The sequence below is a fragment of the Nothoprocta perdicaria genome, unplaced genomic scaffold (assembly GCF_003342845.1).
Source record: "Nothoprocta perdicaria isolate Ctin4 unplaced genomic scaffold, notPer1 scaffold_46, whole genome shotgun sequence".
NCBI classification, from domain to species: Eukaryota; Metazoa; Chordata; class Aves; order Tinamiformes; family Tinamidae; genus Nothoprocta; species Nothoprocta perdicaria.
In genome coordinates, this window is record NW_020455710.1 from 3,056,822 (window position 1) to 3,074,515 (window position 17,694).

A 17,694-nucleotide genomic window follows, 5' to 3' on the forward strand; every position below is an offset into this window, starting at 1 on the left:
ACAACAAACCCTCAAAAGTAACACCTAAATTAGGCCTATCTTTTTGTTTCCTTATGTACACCCACATCTGTTTCTTTATACGTGTTTATTTTTACATAACTCCACACAATTTCACCTAAAGAAACTGAATCTGTCTCTATGTAGTCTGCACATATTTAAAGTGCAACTTCATTTTCCTCCTTGAAAACAAGCAAACAAAACGAAGTATTTCTGTCTTTCATTCTTTTAAGGTAAACTTTTTCTTCCCCTCCTCCTTCTGTTCTTTGAGCCAATATATGCAATGTAAAATAGAGGCCTGCAGAGCTGTGTACATATCAAACTGAAAACTGTGTTTCCTGGAGCAACACGGAAATTCCAGAATCCCTAAGCAGTGTTGTTTGTGCTTAGTAAGGAAAATAATCTGCTTTCATCTCCAAAGACCTCACAAGAATTGTCATCTGGCAGCTATGTACAGGCAAAAGCTTTTAAGTTGCATTTCTAACGAAATGTCCTGGCATTCCTATTGTCCACGAAAATCACCAAGTCACACCGCATTTCCCCGTTCAAACTTACATCACCCGCTAAGCTAAACCAAACTCCCCAACTGCACACTAACCCTTCTAATGTAAACAACCATCTCTGCCTGTTCGCAAACAGCCGGCCCTGCAAGGTCAAGTACTAGAACTTTCCCCCGCTCCACCCCTCCTGCCAGAGCCAGCCCTCTTCCCTCCACAGGCCGCGAAAAAAATAATAAAAAAACCCTCACTTCAGGGTGATTAAGGGCGGGACCTTCCCAGCAAGCCCTCCCCAGCACTGAACCCCTAGTAAAGGATTTTTTTAAATCTTTTTATTACTAGGCTACGCGAGCCAAGGGGCCGCCCCGTCCCGTCAGGACGCCGAGACAACAACAACACCGCGCGCCTCCAACCCCCCCTTCTCTCCTGCTCCCCCCCCCCCGCAGCGTTCTGCGCATGCGCGAGGGCGAGCGCCGCAGGCACCCCCTCCCCCCCCCCGCCTAGGAGCCAGGAAGGAAACGGTGGGGGGGAGGGGGAGGCAAAGCCGCGGCCACGTGACTCTGAGCCATACGCCCCGCCCCGTCTCCGCGGCAACCCGCTGCTAAGCGACCTGCGACGGAGGCAGGACATCCGCCGCCGTAGCTAATGGCGACGGCTCTGGGCTGGACGCCCCGCCCCTTCCGGCGGGGGATGCCCAATCGGAGCGCGGGAAGCCGAGAGGGGCTATTTAAATTACACGGGGCGGTGGCTGCGGACCGTTGGATGTGTGAGACGCTGTCAGCGCGCGCCATGGGCAGCGCTGAGGAGACAGGTAGGGGGGGCCGAGGAGATCGCCCCTCCCTGGCCCGCGGGGCACCCCTCCCGGGCCACAGCGCCCCCTCCCCGTGCCCTGCCTGCCGTTGGGCCTCGGTGTCCCCAGGCCCTGCCCCATGGCGGGAGGGCGAGGGTGCTGCAGGGGCCCGGCCGTGCTGCCCTGCAGCTACTGGCTAGTGCAAAAGAGCCTTTTCACTTTCTTTTTTTTTTTATTATTTATTTTGCTCCCTTTTATTCATGTTTGTTTTCCCCGTAAAATTTCTTATTCAAGTGTTTTATGGCTCTTTATAAACATTTTTTTTTGTCCCATCTTTCTCTTAATGCCACCTTTAAACTAGAAATAAAGGGTAATTGCAACTTCTCAAGGACTTGTCAACCTGAACCAGAAGAGATGCTGTGTTCATGTTTCATGCACAGGGGAGAAAGACAAGTGAGAGGAGGGGGGAAAAAAATAAAAAAACAAGTAAGGGCAAGGTGTCTTTAGAACAGAGGGAAGACTTGATAGGTGGGAAAGTCATTTCCCTGAGAAGACAAGAACAAGAGGAGCAGGTGGCTGCTGGAGTAGTAACACTCTGCTTTTGTTTTCCTCCTTGAACAGCTGTCATATCATATTTCTAGGGATATAAGACTGCTGGCTAAAAGTCAATTGCTCTTGTAAGATATCAGTTCACATCATTCATAAAGGTATCTGTTGTTTCTAGCTCTTGATAGAGATGTGTTAAAGATCTCTATTAAGGTTGTCAGATTATGCTTAAAAATAAAAACCTATAACTTAAATTTATGTATACAAAAATTCTCTGAGTAGCAGAAGAGCAAATTCTGAACCTTAAATCATCACCCTAAGGTTGAATGTCAGGTTTGGTTCCCTGTCTATGATGAAAGGAATTAAAAGTCTAGAACTTCGGTATCTTCTGGCTGTCAAGTCCAATTGTGTCCTGACCACATCCTTGAACAAGATGTTGGCCTGCATCATTTCTCACTCTTCATCCATCCTTCTGTCTGAAAGAAGCCAGAGCACAGAAGAGAAAGCATAACTGGTCCTGGAGGCTGGATGCTCAAAGTGGCATGACTGGGATACCAGATACTGCAGTCGCAGACAACAATTAGTCCTAAATTGAAACCTTTTTTTCTTTCTTTTTTTTTTTTCATTATTACTAACTGTGTTGTATTCCCATGTCTTAGCTTTTTCATGTCTTAGCTTTTTCTTTTTTTTTTTTTCCTTAATAGACTGGGTTGACATTGCCAATGATCTTTTAAGGAGATGTCACATAAACCAACAAATCAAGCAGCTCTCGGAATGTGGTGCTGATGTGTTCATTCGTCTTTATGAATCAATTTTAGGAGAAAAAGTACCAGGTAGGAATATTAATTTCTAAAGTTGTTAGTTCGAACTGAAGACTGAAACTGCAGCTATGAGGAGCTTTTACTAGTAAAAATACACTAAAAACACTTTTTCTCTAAAATAAACTATACCTTGAATTTATACATAGATATTGTATTTACAAAGGATTTGAATTTGCTTATTTTAAATAAGTGTTAATGCTGAATTCTGGTGTAATTCTTAATATATTTAGGCTCTTAATTGATAAGGTAAACAGCATTTGTATGATAACAGTGATACCAATTAAGCAAGGCTATACAACCATGTATTCGTCTCTGTTTTAGGGTAAACTATGTGTGTTTGGGGGTGCCAAGACTTCTTGTTCAGGAAGATCTAAGTTTGTAGATGGTATCTAATGTTAAATATTAAAAATATTCATAAATATTTTAAAAATGCTACTCTATAGAAATGAAAACTTCAAAGTAGGTTAGTTGAAACATCTGCAGTAAAATTATCATTTTAGGTAGCCTGTAATATATTGCTTATTTTACATAGATTTCATAGCTACTCCTAGAAGCCAAGAGGATGATGCACATAATATACAAGCTGTAATAGATTCTCTGGCACTGGACTACTTGCAGGTCAGCTTGTCACATATCACTGGTGAGTACTTGCATTAATACTGACACTCAGCGTTTAATTTGAAAGTTTTAAATTAAAAGAACCATATCTTATCAAGTAGACTTTCATACCTGTGTGCAGGATCTTAAAGCTGTAATGAATGTCTTTAAAATGTTGATCTCGTCTTAGACGCAAGATATAAATTTAGACAGCAAGCAGAGAATAAATAGAAGCCTTCTTACATAATGCAGAGCTCTAGGAAATGTGAAAGTTAACAAGTAAATTTCAGTTGTCTGCTTAAATGTCAGCTGAAGTTTACTGATTCAGTATTTCTTTGGGCAGAGTTAAAATTTGGAAAGCTTATTAAGATACGTTACACCCTTACAGATCTAGCTATGTATCAGCGACCCAAGATCTTTTCTGAGATGAAATCTTCAAAAGAATTTCCAAGCAATTTTTCTTAGAAAACTCTTGGAAGTTTTTTCAGGCTGGTTTTGTTTGCTCTTACACTTTTTTTTTCTTTCTGAAGTACTAATTATTAATATGTAATAGTATTTTCTGTTAAGGTGAGAACATTGTGAAAGGAGAGAGGGAATCTATCAGAAACCTCCTTGAAATATTTGATGGTTTGTTAGAGTATCTTACAGAAGAAGACAGTGAAGTCTCCTCTCAGAATGAAGGTGAGTGGATGAAGTTTCCAGTTTGAGATATTATGTCATACCCCTGTATTATGGGCAGTATCTTTTTATGCTTGATAGCATGTCTGCTAGCAGTTAGCTTGCTGGGGGGTTACTGGGTTGTCACAACCACAGTTCTTGGTGTCTATGGATTGAATACAGCCCCCATAACAGATGAGAAATGTTCCGTTTGTTTGCACTAACAACTATAAGGAATTATGGCTTATTAACTTAATTATAGTTTATTATATTATTAAAATGTAAGCTTTATGGAACCTTGAGACATACAAGATCTAACAAGTGTTCTCCCCCCACCCCAAAAAAATACTGAAAGGTATATACTATAATATAGAAATATACTTTCTGCTTCATTCTTGTGGCAGAAGCCTACTCCACACTTACTAATGTTTCATACTAATGAGTGCATTAGTGACACAATGTATACAAGGGCTTCAGCTTATACATGAAGGCAGTCTTGGAGATAGATCTATTACAAGGCTATTTTGAGGGAAAAAAATGTAAATTGGAAGAGATGGAATTCAAGCCTTCAGAGGCATCCTTGTTGCTGCAGAGTGCTAGTCTTCCGGTCTCACAGCTGATAAGAGCTGTCACTGCTGCCTGTTGCACATGGTGAGCAAAGCGGGAGAGAGCATGTGGTGGATGAGATTAAATGCTACCTGCCCTGCTTCGCTGCAAAGGGGAGACAAGAGGCAGTAGCGCTGCTTGGTGCTTGTGCTACTTTTTCCTTTTCTCATAGGTGTTCCCTACCAGTAGTGCTATCCAGTAAATATTAGTGGCTCTAATGAAGTACAGGATTTAATTATTTTGAGGAAGAAGAAAGGACTTAGTAATTGAAACAATAAAGTATATGATAGCTGTGGTGTTTTTCAAAATTTACCACAAATTGGCCCCTTTAAAAATATTTTGCATATCACCATTGTAATGTTGTATTGGTTTAAAGATGTTTTTGATAATGTTGGCAATAATACTTGTTATTAGGTATGGTTTAGTTTTCAAAAAAACTAATGCATCTTAAATATTAACAGATGACACAAATTTTCTATTTAATAACAAAATTCCAAATGTACCTCAAGAACGTATGGAAAGTAACATTGGTGAACTTAGGCCTTCCTCAGAACTCTCACCAGTTAAAGGGTAAGAACAATTTAAATGTTTGCATTGGTGCAATGACTGACTGTCTGCGTTTCGGTGGAACAGCTAGTATATTTTTAATATTATGCAAGTAGGAAACATATACCGATTACATATGTCAAATGGAATGTGAGGTAACTTTCCCCTCTAGCTGGGCAGCAAGAGGGCTAAAATTAGATCCAGAATTTCTTTCTTCTCATGAAGAATGTTAAGATGGCTTTTAGTTTCTCTTAAATCTACTTTACACATGGAGAAAAGCAAGTTCAAAGCTTTTTCTTTCCACTAGTTTTAAATGACTGCATTTTGATGAAACTATGTTAGATTTATCTTCAAGATGTCTTCATTGGTTGGTTTTGAGGATGTTGGTTTCTTATTTCCTGAACTTTAATAGTAGCTAGCTAACTGAAGCTCCATCTTGTGGGCTAAAGAGGCAAAGACTTTTAGCATAAATGTGCTTTTCTACTTCATTCCTTTTAGGTCCCAGACGGAGATTTTTATTCCACCTTGTGATGTGGATGGATCAGGATCTACTAATGAATTAATCAGACTTGGGGAGCCTGCTCAATCGCTTCTTGAGAAAGAGGAAGGTAAGTACTTTTAGTACTATTCTGTAGTAAGATTTCTAGGATTTGGGGATACATTTTAAAAAGTTTTAAAAAACAGTTTTGATAATGTATCAATGGCCTCTGATAAACACATACAGTAACAAAGTCAAACCTCACTTTATTCTGAAACTTGCCTCAAACTTAAGTCTCTAATACAGTTTCTGTTTAGGAACACATATATATGTCTTCACTCAAATCAGAAGCAAAAGGAACAACTCCTTTCAGAGGAGCTATGGAAAAATTCCACAGCTTTTTTAACAAGAGATACATAGATGAAAATAGCGGCACAATTTATCTTTCCTAAATAGTTCAGAACAAGATGCTTTACTTTTTTTTCTTTCCCTGCTTCTTTTAAACACCACTTCTAGGATGCCTGTTCCTTTCCTTTAATTTTTGAATGTAAATGTACAACTGAGAGGAAGAACCTAAACACTCGGAGGCCATTGCACCATTATATAGACAGTTTTCTGAAATTAGAAGTGCCCTTGTAAAAGAATATCCAGGTTTCTGATAGCTAACCTAACCCCTTTTGACCAAGGGAGTTGGGGAGAACCATAACCACGGATGGGAAACACTATAGCTATTAAAAAAACAAAATGGGGAAAGCACATTCATAAATTCTGGAACTGTCTCAGGGAATAGTGGAATTTATATGATCTGGGGGTATTTTTACTTAGCTGGGTTTTGAAGAAGTTTCTCTTTTGGTTCAACTAATAAAATACAAAAAAGTTAAGTATTTCTTTTTGCAAGATCTTTGAACCTGGAATCATGCTCTGTAGGTGGCTTTAATGTTTTTGGTATTTGTCTCTTAAGGGTCAGTGAAGTCTGCTGATACTACTGAATTTCACAAAAAGAGCTTAAGCTCTGGTGTTAGAAAGCTTGGGGAGCCAATACGCCAAGCTATTCCTTTGCTACCACCATTCCAACCTTCTGAGACCAGGCTTCATTATTCTGTAGAGAGAGATCATCAAAGCTCAGACAGCCAGTCAGCAACTTTGGTTAACAGTCAAGGACTGGAAACTCCTATGGTAACTAAAAACTCTGGTTTTATTTGTTAATTCTGCTTTAGTTATAAGAATTTCTTCTAGTGATTTTGTAGAATGTGAGTAACTGGGCTCTGAAGTACACTTTTGAATGTGTTCAGTGAGAATTTGTCATCATATCAACATGATGAACTTTCAGAGGGTATTATAAAAGTTGGATTATAAATTCATAGAATCATAGAATGCCGAAGGTTGGAAGGGACCTCAGAGGTCATCGAGTCCAACCCCCCTGCTCACGCAGGGTCACCTAGAGCACGTGGCACAGGGCTGCATCCAAGCGGGTTTGAAAGATCTCCAAAGAAGGAGACTCCACAACCTCTCTGGGCAGCCTGTTCCAGTGCTTTGTCACCCTCACAGTGAAGAAATGCTTCCTTAAGTTCCTGTGGTTCATCTTCCTTAAGTTCATCTTGTTTTTGCAGGTTATCAGGCTAAGCGAGTGAGAGAATGGAAAGCAATGGGAATACAGATACTGGTATCCACTCATGATATTGGAACACTCGAAGGAACACAACTGTTGATAGAAGAAGCTTTGCAGCTTGGACCCATTGGNTGAAGAAATGCTTCCTTAAGTTCCTGTGGAACTTCCGATGCTTCAGTTTGAAGCCATTTCCTCTAGTCCTATCCCTGCCCACCACTGAAAAGAGGCCACCCCCCTCCTCCTCCCTGAAAGGAGGAATCATTCTTCTCTGGATGCTCAGAAGTTAGAGATGTGTGTGTGTGTGATATAACATGTTACAATACAATTATATTTGATTTAAAAAATCTGCATCGACTTCCACATGCAGACAAACCTGTTGTATGACCTTCATGTTGTAACACTCCTGTGAATTCACAGAAAACTTGCATTATCTTTCAGCCTGAGACATCACTTGCACAAAAATCTGAAGGCTTTTCTGGTAGTTTTCCTCTGTCAAGGAAAATCCCTGGTGAGAGTGAATTTTACTTCCTATAGGACAATTCTTAAGTGTCAAATGTTGCTTTTGATTTTGAGTACAAGCCAAGAGGGCTCTGAAACTACTAGTACTTAAAAATGGTTACTTAGGCATATGCCAAATTCCTTTTTCTCTATTACAGGAAAATAAAATAGATTCAATTTAAGCTATTTACTGGACTGGAGAATAATAGTCTTTGTCCATAGTTCAAATCTCTTCTTATGTATGAAGTACATCTATACTACAGAAATTGATAGATACACGTATACATTTTTTAACCTGAAAATGAATATGGCTTGAGCTTATTCAGAGCACAGAATTATTCAAAATATGACCCCACAAATGGCCATTTTAAGCTTGAGGGAAAAGCAATAAAAGGTTCCTAGGGTAGAAGAAGCTTAGAAGCTAGTTTTCAATGCTTATTTTCTCTGTTGCCTGGGAGACACTGGTTACCTTTCTAGTTTCCATAGCATTCCCGTGACACTCAAAACTCAAACTGTGTAGCTACAGTTGCTTTGTCACCCTATTCTTTTTAAATAATTCAGTTCTACAGCTGCTTATATCTGTTTCCCAAATTGGTAGGTGCAATGCAATCTACAGCATCTGCTAATACTTTTGTTGTTTATTTCTGCAGTGGAAGACAAGGCAGTCTCAAATGGTCCTGAGGACAATGTAGCAAAGGTAGTTATTGGATATTTATTTGTAGAAGTTCAGACAATACTTCAGAATTGCTATTTAATTCTCCCATTATCTTTTGGATGTTCTGGGTTGTCTTAAGCCTGCAGATTTCAATATTGTTATCTGCTGCTCTACTAACACACATGGTCATATGGTTCAATATGGCTTTTCCATAAAAGCTGTGATAGGAACTCTCTTGCCATAATCTGTGGTATTTGAGCTTTATCATGTAAATCCCAATGAAATTTTAACTTACTCTGTCATTCATTCTTGTAGGTTCCTTGGGTATATGGAACTTCCACATCAATTTCCCCCGTACATGAGGAACTCTCAGCAGGCACTGAACAAGTAACACAAGCTGTAGAACCTCAGTCAAGATGCCTGGATAGAAACGATAGAAAGAAAAGGCAAGTTAGGTGTTTTTTTTGTATGTGTGTTCATTTTAGGGAGGAGAAGAGAGGGAGTGCTGAACCAAGAGAGGATTTAGTTCTTCGCACACACCTCTTCCTTTCCCTCTCTCTACAAAAGCCTTTTCAGTTGCAAGACAATTAAAGATCAGTTTTAATAGAAATCTTTCTTTTCTACTAAGTGGCATAGATGTGTTTATGTATGATACTTACACAGCTTTTACTCAGCCCCATAAAAATGTGTTCATACAAAGAGATTTGGAATTGTATGAGGTAATGCTTATCTTCAATTGTAATATTTTTGAAGAGAAATGAAATGTTGCATCCGCTTTCTGTTTTAGCAGATATGAAAATTCTTCCACAGATTCATTTGAAGAAGAATCTGTTTCCCATATACCAACAAAGGAAAAGTTATCTGAGCAAGAGCTACACGAAATATCAGAGAAGCTCTCTCGCAGGTTAAATGAACTAGACTTAGTAAGTGGCAATCTCCTCTTTATGCTATCAGAGCAATCTCATCTTGGTGGTAATGGTTGTGGAAAACAAGAGTATAAATATTGGTGAAAATGAAGTCTTCAATTAACATCTAAATTTTATTGATTGACCCCAAAATTCTATCTAATAGATGCTAAAGAGAGCTTTGGGTGAGCATGCCAGAGAAGAGTTGACAGATGAAGACAACCTGTCTCAGCACAGTGACAGCGTCATGGATTATCGTAGAAGCAAAGCTCGGCTAGGTAACAATTTTTCTCATGGTAATTATTTTTTTTTTAATTCATGTTAATCTGATATTTTCCTGATCAGTATTTTTAACAGAAGTTTTTTTGTAATTGTACAAATTCACTTTTTTTTTTCTTGGCATGAAACTTGAGCAATAGTAACAGAATTACAACCAACTTCCCATTTAATAGTCAAATACTTCTAGTCACACTTTACCGTAGTTAAAAGGCAAAATGAGCTGCAGAGAAAAAAAATGTGTGGAATTGAGATAGAAAAAGTACAGAACACAAAGAATTCATCGACAGTAGTGTGACCCTAAAATGAGGGCCTGTTCTCAATGCCCTTTACTTTTTTTTTCTAGTACTGAACATAGCAGAGATATTTAGGTATTTTAAAACCTACATACACTGTGGTTTTGAGAATGATCATACAACCATGTTATATGTAGACCAAACTATAAAACTATTATGACTTGAGTCAATCTACATGTGCAACGCTTTTACAAGATAGAGATCTGCTATTTGTCAGCCTGATATATGGATAGTCTCTCACCTTCAGATGTTCTTTCTACCTTTTACTTCCCCATCTTGCATATGTCCTGGCACTTCTCCTATCACACAGTCCAATTTTGGTGTTTTTTTTTCCTTGCATTTGGCTGGAGGATTTTTTGTTCCAAGTAAGGAAAAGGCACTTACTTCTTTTTACAGATACACCACATATAAAGAAGTACCCAAACAGGCCACGTTCTCTTTCTCCATCTTCACCCCAATCTTGGCACCAGCTTTCTTCTGAGCTACAAGATAAACTCTGTAGAGATGGAAAAAGCCAGATTGGGAAAATATGCGGCCAATTGCAGAAGGAAATGGATGAAAGAAGAGTAAAAGCAAAGGTAACTTCTTGGTTAGACCTATTACTTATTGTTACTATTACACCAAAAAAAAAAAAAAAAACTTAAATGCTTTTACTTACTAGTAGCATTTGGTCCACTCCAAGAATTTTGTAATTGTAGACTGCTGAATAATGATGTAGATCCCAAATTTGGAGAGTGGGGGGAGATTGAGGATTGGGAGGAAATGAAGATGTTTGGTGGTGGGGATGTGTGTGTGCGCGTATCAAAATAAGTTAATGAGACACATATCTGAACTGGGTAAACATTTCTGTAAAATCCAAGCAAAAAGTGCTCTTTCTCTTCTAGCTTATGTCTAAAGCCTATGAAGAGGAATTAAGAATTTATGAAGCTAGAGAGAGGCTTAGGCTCTCCAAGCTCAGAGAAAAAGTCAAGGAAATGGTATGTCATGCACTACACTGACTAGTTTTTAAAAAATCTTAGTGTTATATCCAGACACTGTGGATGTGTTTGGAGGGTATAAATGTGCCTGAATATTCATCATTATAGTTATTCAGAGCTGTAATTGATGCATGTTACTGAGGTAAACATAAAGACAGCCCTTCTCTAAGATAGGTGGAACTTGGGGACAAGCAGTCGAGTCTTGCACTTGTGGATATTACTCCTAGGGGTGACAATCACTGTGCTTTGCACATCAAGTGATACCTTTAAGAAAGCAGTGAGAAGCCCTTTGCCAGTCTTACCTTGAACAGCAAGGAACACAAGCTGAAAGGCTTTGTCATGCCAGCATGAGCTGCACTGTTTTTGTATCCTTTTCAGTAGTGGTCCATAGGCTGTTGTAGTATAAGTGCTGCAGAAGAAGTGAGGTTATGCAAGTGAGTTTTAACCTTCACTTGAACCCTGACCTGCATTTGGTTGATTCTGGCCTTTTTTAGAATTAAATTCAGTATGTCCAAGTTTTAATTCTAAAGTTTCAAAGTCATTTTTAAGTTTTGATATCCAAACTATGTGATCTATCAGTCTTTCCCTTCTCATACCTGTCCTCCATCTGTTTTAAATCTGCTCCTAAGGAACAAGAATACAAAGAAAACATCTTTAAAGAACCTCCAAAAATGCCTCAGCCAGTGAAAGTTTATTCTAGAAAAACCACACCTCGGAATCCCAAATACAGCCAGTGGATTCCAAAACGAGGGACTGTGAAGCCAAAGAAAGCAGCTCCAAGTAAGAACTGCAAAACTATACTTGGTGGAAAACTGGCATCCTTTGAAAGCATGTGTTGAACTCCAAGAATAAGGGCATCAGTCCAAGATATACCAGTCAGCTGAAGCATTTTCCCCTTCTTATGACCTCCATATGTCTGGATTTTTGTTAGGGAAGATAATGCTTTAAGTCAATGTAAACTGCTAACATAAAATTCTAAACTGTGACCCATCTGCTACCTCCTTAAAATCCCTTGGATTCTTTTCAAGGTGTGTTTCCATTACTGCTACTCTTGTGCTTCTGCCCCTAGTCTCTGAGCTCAGTTGTCTTAATTTTTTTTTTTCCTGAGCTTATATTAGTCTTAATATTAGACCTCTAGTTTGAGTGGGCTGGTGCTGACCCTTGAGCAGGTAAGAGCTGAATCGGTCAGCATCTTCTGCTTGTCAGCTTGTTCAGTAGGGAAAGGCCCTGCCATTGCAGTACTAGTGCTGCCACTGAGCTGGGCAAGTGATGCTGCAAGACCAGCCAATATACAAAGCACAGACTTAAGTTTTGGAAACAGTATTCTGCTTATATATAAGGTCATAGTATAATCCTCCACACACATCTGAATGTACAGGTACAGTGCTATTTATATATATATATATATATATAAATAAAAACAAAGATATACTGGGAATGAGCTGGTTGTTGATAAGCCAGTCTACTTTGTACTTGTTTACCTGACCTGGATCTGTCACCACTACTACTGTACTGGCATTATTTTATGTTGCTGCAGCCAGTGAGAGACAGTGAGAGAAAAAAAAACCACTGTGTAAAGCATTTGAAGGAGGAAAAAAAAAAAAAAAAAACTTGCCTAAATTAGATCAAACATGGCAGGGGGGAGGGGGAAATCAAGCTTGAGCTATAAAAGGAATTCTTCAGCAGAGGAGAAAAAAAAAATCCTTACTTACTTGGGACCACTTTTGCAGCTGCTGTGCTGCCTCCACGATGCTGTGTCCTGCTGCGTTTAGCCTGACATCATCATAATAGCATGTTAGTTGCATACAACATTCAGTCTAAATTATTTTGTAACAGAGGTTGACACTGTCTGGAAGAATTTACCACTAAATGTGTTCTCCAGGAATTTATTGCTTACATCTGTCTTTACCTTGTAGTGAAAGTAAAAGATGATGACCTCCTATTTCAGCTACTGGAAGAATTTCCCCACCTGCATATTTCCCACCATACCATGAAAAAAATGTGTCAGCAGCAGCTTGCACAGATTGAACAACTTAAGGCAGCTTCTGGCAAAGACAGAGCTAGACTGAAACTCCAAAATGAAGTGAGTCCTGGTTTTCTTACTGCTTAGCTTCATCATGGCAGTAACCGGCCTCAGTTTTTATTAGATAAACGACAAGTTATGATGAGTTTCGTGCACCACAGGGTGCATATTGCTGAAGTATAGTGTTAGAGGATGGTTATATCCTAGCTTTGAGATAGACATAGATACTTACTTCTAAGTAAAAGATGACTTTAATTTCCTTCACTTTAAGGACTATGCTAACACTGTCATCCCGTAGCGTAGGTAAGACCCTTAGCAGCTTAAAATCTAAGCAGGCTTAATTAACAATATGCTCTTTCTGTAGGAAAGACTTGTTCATATTACTGCAACCCAGGGTTTTACAGGCTCTCGCTTTAAAGGTGTTTTAGACAACTTTGCTCTGTTTCCTGAGAGGATTCCTAGTACCATTATAGACAGTAAAGCTGAGCCAAAATAATACTCACTTGGTAATTTCTGAAAAGGTACAAGGAGGAGGGGAAATGCTTCTTGCCAAGGATGATGTGATTAGTTAGAATAGGGGAATGTATGGATGTAGATAATAGATAGGTGCAAATTTGCATCAGCCACTCCAATACAGCAGTCATCTTCTATCCTAGCTTTTCTACTACTGCCTAATACCACTTTCAAGCTTCTAAATGCTTTTAAGTGCTAGTTCTTAAACAGTTCTGCTGCAGCCTAGAAGTTAAGTACATGCATAAGTACAGACGACTTATGCATGGTGCCTTTCTCATGTGAAAGAACACTGGGCAGACATGAACACTGCCGTTCTACTAAAATACCTATATAAAACTATTTATCCTGCAGAACAAGAGAATTTTTTTCAAACTTTCAGGTTCAACAAGCCCTGAAGAAGCACGAACTGCTTGCTGACATTATTAAAAAAGATCAAGACCATAACCAGAGACTGGTATGTTCTTTGAGGGGTATTTATTGCATTATATGAAACTTTTATATGAGAATACAAATTCCCTGACTAATGAGAGTGGCTGCTTATGATAATATTATGCCTCTCGAGTAGCTCTGGTCTCAAATGCCATGCTGTATGTTTGTTGTGTGGCTCCTGAGGTCATGGGAATGGAATTATTATCATTATGTTGCACTGTTGCTTTAAAAGTAAAACAAATCCTGAGGAAAGGCAAGGAGAAGCAATTCAGGCTCCTGGTGCCTGAAATGTACACTAGCAATCATGGCAAGACATTACTTTGCTAAAATGGTGACTAATCCTTCAAACCATAAACCCAGTGTAAAACTGGGGTAGGGTCACTTCCTAAAGAACTTCTCCCTATCTACTTAGTATAAGTGGACAAAGCTTTGAAGCGATATCTCCAGGAAGTGCAGTGGTCTTACAGCTATTACTTTCCATTTAGCAAGAATTTAAGCAACGCATCTATCGACAGAAATGGGCTCAAAGCAAAGTCAGAGAGAAACGCCAGCAAATTGCTCGAGCCAGGAAATACTATGAAGATTATCGGGTTCAGCTGCGTGCCAAGATGATGAGGGCCAGGACACGAGAAGAAAGGGTAGGTAAAAGATGTCTTGATCTGCAGGTGTGGAATTCTTGCTCTGTGGTAGCTCAAATAATAGTGTAAGTAGAGAGAGGACAAGTTAAGTAAACAAAGGATAGGAGCCAGGATTAAGTGGCTGGTCAGCCAAGTCCTAGATAAAAAGATTCCTTCTTTGGAAGCACTGACGCAGTTTAGGGCAGACCACTGTAAAATAAAAAAGGGTGTTTGCCAGGGTTAAGGGAAGCAGAAAAAGGATCAGGTATCGCTATGGAAAGAGGGCTCCTAGCAAGAGATTTTAGAGGAAGGAGTTTTCAAAAGCAGTAGAATCTAGTTGTTCTTATAGCTTATAGGTGCTAGCCAAAGAAAATCATCTTGAATAGTCTCTTTAAAATGTTATTTAAAAAAAAGCTTTTTTTGCTCATCTTTGTTAAACAAACTTTGTCAGTGATCTCTCCATTAGAGACACACAAGCAGAACTAAGGAGAAAAATAAGCTTCGTTTCCTTAAGACTTTACTTAGTCCATTTTGTACCATTCTCACCTTTTATAATTCAAGCCTAAGAGGGCAGAGATCCATTATTAGTGACTTGAGAACTATTTGCCTCTAGCTGCATGGGCAGTGTAGCTTCTGAGCATTCTTTTCTATGGATAGAAAAGCCTGAATACAGGCTGCATTTCCTGCTTTTTGGAAAGCCAGCAGAAGGACCTTCATCTAGAGACTAGAATGCAAGGAGTTTGTAAATCACAGTGCACATTCAAAGACTCCAGCCTGTATTGTCAGGTCTTGAAAAGTGTTTTTAAAAGTCACTCAATACATGTGTGCTGTTCTATTCACTTCCTTATACACCCAGCCAAACTAACAAAGAATAACTTACCCATCCAACTTGCCTTTCCATGGAGTTCCAGCTACATGAGTATTACAGATACAGCTCACCTATGGACATACCACTATTACTAGATACCCAACTATTTACTTTTTTTCATGGACAGTCTTCACTGAATCTGTCTTCAGTGTAATCACCTGTTTGTCACAGTGTAGAGTAGCTGGAAAAACATAAATGTATATATAAAGCATCTCATTCAAACAAGATGAGCCTTGTTATTCAGAAATGTTAGTGTTTGCAAGAAAAACTACCAATCTTTTTTAACTTGCTGGATAACTTCTATGTGTGTGTTTTTTTCCTTTTTTTCCTTCTCCTTTTAATTGTTGCCAGATATTTAAAAGTCTTTTTGAAGAAGGCTTAGAAATTCAGAAGCAAAGACTAAAGGACTTGAGAACATATGCTCAAGAGAAACGAGCTGAGCAAAGGCGAGAGCATCAAAATGAACTGGAGTCTATGGAAAACTATTACAAAGACCAGGTAAATGTAATCTGCATCCAAGTCAGATAAGGGTGGTTTGTTTTTCTTCACTGGAAACCTTTGTTTTCTTTAATTATTTCTAACTCAAACACTTATTATGCTTAAGTTTTCCATGCTAGCAGAAGCTTTATCTCAAGAACGCCAGGAAATACAAACCAGAGAGAAAGTACAAGCACAAGTAAGTATTTTTAGTCTTGTATAAATGATTTCTTTCTCTTTGGGTATTGTGGCTAAACTATGCTTTCTTTAGATGCTGCGAAAAACAAAGAGAGAACTAAGATCAAAGATGGAAAAGGAGATTCAGCAACTGCAGACGATGATAATGCAAAATGACGATGACACCTTTTTTCAAGAACTGGAAGCAGACAGATTGAGATCTAGACTTGAGATGGCTTCCTTTCAGTATAGCAAAAGCTCATTCTTTTAAAACTCATGGTAAATGTCACTGCAGTTCTCTCTCTGGGTAAGGTGATGGGAATCCTTAAGAGAACTGCCATAACTGGAGGTTGATGTGTAGCTACTATATTATAAAGTACCTGCCTGTCATCTTGACATGTCAAAATTATAAAGTGCTTCTTTTATAATAACCAATAAAGTTTTACCTTCTTTGCAAGGCTGGAATAATGTTGAGCTTACATGCAGGGAAGGAGAAAAGTCAATGTGTTAGTGAAGTAATCAAATTTCTAACCGTTGAATATTGAGCAATTTATGCTCTTGTGTTGGTTCTATTGCTTTTAGTTAAAAACATATATTATTAACCAGAAATAATTGGACTGAAAAGCTGAATGCAAGAGCAGCTTTAAAATCATGTCAGTTGCTCAAGTTCCCTTTGGAAATAAAAGTAATAAAAAAAGTAATTTTAATATATTAATCATAAATACAGTGTAAAACATGTAGTCCTCCCTTGTTTTAGATTTTTTTGGTGTGTCTTTTGCTGTTACTAGCAAAGCATATAAAAGATTAAACTTATGCTATGACTATAGTTAGGAAGAGTTTGAAATAAAAAAAAACAATGAGAAGTCAGTAATCAAGTATAAGCTACACGAACTGAAAATTTGAAGGGGCCTGTAGGCAGCATTCCTAATTACTGAGTGGGGCATACAACTATTATATATATTTAAATCTCAACAACCTTCTTCAGTTACTGGTGGGAGGAGCTGTAAGTTAGGGTACTGTTTTCAAAACTACCTAACCCCACATTAAAAGCAGCTGCTGTTCTGCTTCAGTTGCTCTGTTTCAAAAGGACATGTGATGCTAATGGTAGATACAAAGAGGCAATCAATTAATTTAGCATGTTCTGATCTAGAGTCAGATAATCTGGACTAAAGCAATTCTGTAAGACTGTAGGTGCATTTAGCTTTATCAAAATATATCCTATTTAACTATCTTTTAGGGTAAGGCAGACTAGTGCTACTTCTATCAGCACAGGAAACCAGGGTAAACAGATTAAAATCTTGAAAATTCACCTTTTAGTTCTCAAGTCAGGAGCCTGTAAACTTTACTTCTAGCAAGGGGAGCTGGGAAGAGACACTGTACCTGTCTTTTACAGAATGATCATCTGCTTCTGCTAGGAAAATATACAGTTCAGTAGAAAATTCAGCAGGAAATCTTCAATAGCCATAAATCCTAAGAGATGCAAATACATAACGGTGAATAGTTGACAGAGCAAACTACATGATGACAAAATAGGATGTTGCATGTAAAGTGATGGTAAAAATATCCCTTATGTGTATATACAGCAATACCTGCCCTAAGGTAGTACCTCTTAAGGAATCGACAACTGTAGTGGATTTAAGCCTTTAAAAAAAAAAAAAAAAAAAAATGCTAGGCAGAAGAGCAGGTAGAAATGATTAAACAAAGCAGATAAAAGCTAGAACATGATATACTTCACTTAAAGTGTTTGTGCACACATGTGTGCTCATTCTCACAACCCTTTCAAGGGAGTTACTATAAAACAAGATAGTTCCAAGCACTTACTGGCTATGTTTATTATAT

The 17,694-nt window shown here is 38.5% G+C and overlaps 1 protein-coding gene across 4 annotated transcripts; it reads left to right on the forward strand.

Annotated features, from left to right (window-relative positions):
* Positions 1 to 1,248: 1,248 nt before the first annotated feature.
* CEP95 (centrosomal protein 95) lies at positions 1,249 to 16,283 on the forward strand. 4 transcript variants are annotated; one of them, XM_026046863.1, is made up of 21 exons: positions 1,249 to 1,305; positions 2,535 to 2,663; positions 3,184 to 3,291; positions 3,816 to 3,929; positions 4,973 to 5,081; positions 5,556 to 5,665; positions 6,497 to 6,711; positions 7,583 to 7,652; positions 8,293 to 8,339; positions 8,613 to 8,743; positions 9,085 to 9,220; positions 9,369 to 9,498; positions 10,171 to 10,352; positions 10,659 to 10,751; positions 11,381 to 11,531; positions 12,668 to 12,834; positions 13,667 to 13,741; positions 14,202 to 14,354; positions 15,553 to 15,699; positions 15,806 to 15,877; positions 15,950 to 16,283. In XM_026046863.1, exons 1-21 carry the CDS (start codon positions 1,257 to 1,259, stop codon positions 16,124 to 16,126), a joined length of 2,565 nt encoding a protein of 854 aa, XP_025902648.1. In that variant the 5' UTR covers positions 1,249 to 1,256; the 3' UTR covers positions 16,127 to 16,283. The 4 variants fall into 4 exon arrangements, with proteins under 4 accessions (XP_025902648.1, XP_025902650.1, XP_025902649.1 ...); XM_026046865.1 differs by having other exon boundaries at positions 9,369 to 9,480; XM_026046864.1 differs by having other exon boundaries at positions 9,088 to 9,220.
* Positions 16,284 to 17,694: the final 1,411 nt, after the last annotated feature.

What these genes read in the sequence shown, in the direction of transcription:
- CEP95 (XM_026046863.1), top strand. Translation starts at nt 1,257, where the DNA reads ATGTGTGAGACGCTGTCAGCGCGCGCCATGGGCAGCGCTGAGGAGACA. An exon ending in GAACTCTCACCAGTTAAAGG is followed by an intron (nt 5,082 to 5,555) that starts GTAAGAACAATT and finishes CATTCCTTTTAG; the next exon opens with GTCCCAGACGGAGATTTTTA. An exon ending in AAGACCATAACCAGAGACTG is followed by an intron (nt 13,742 to 14,201) that starts GTATGTTCTTTG and finishes CTTTCCATTTAG; the next exon opens with CAAGAATTTAAGCAACGCAT.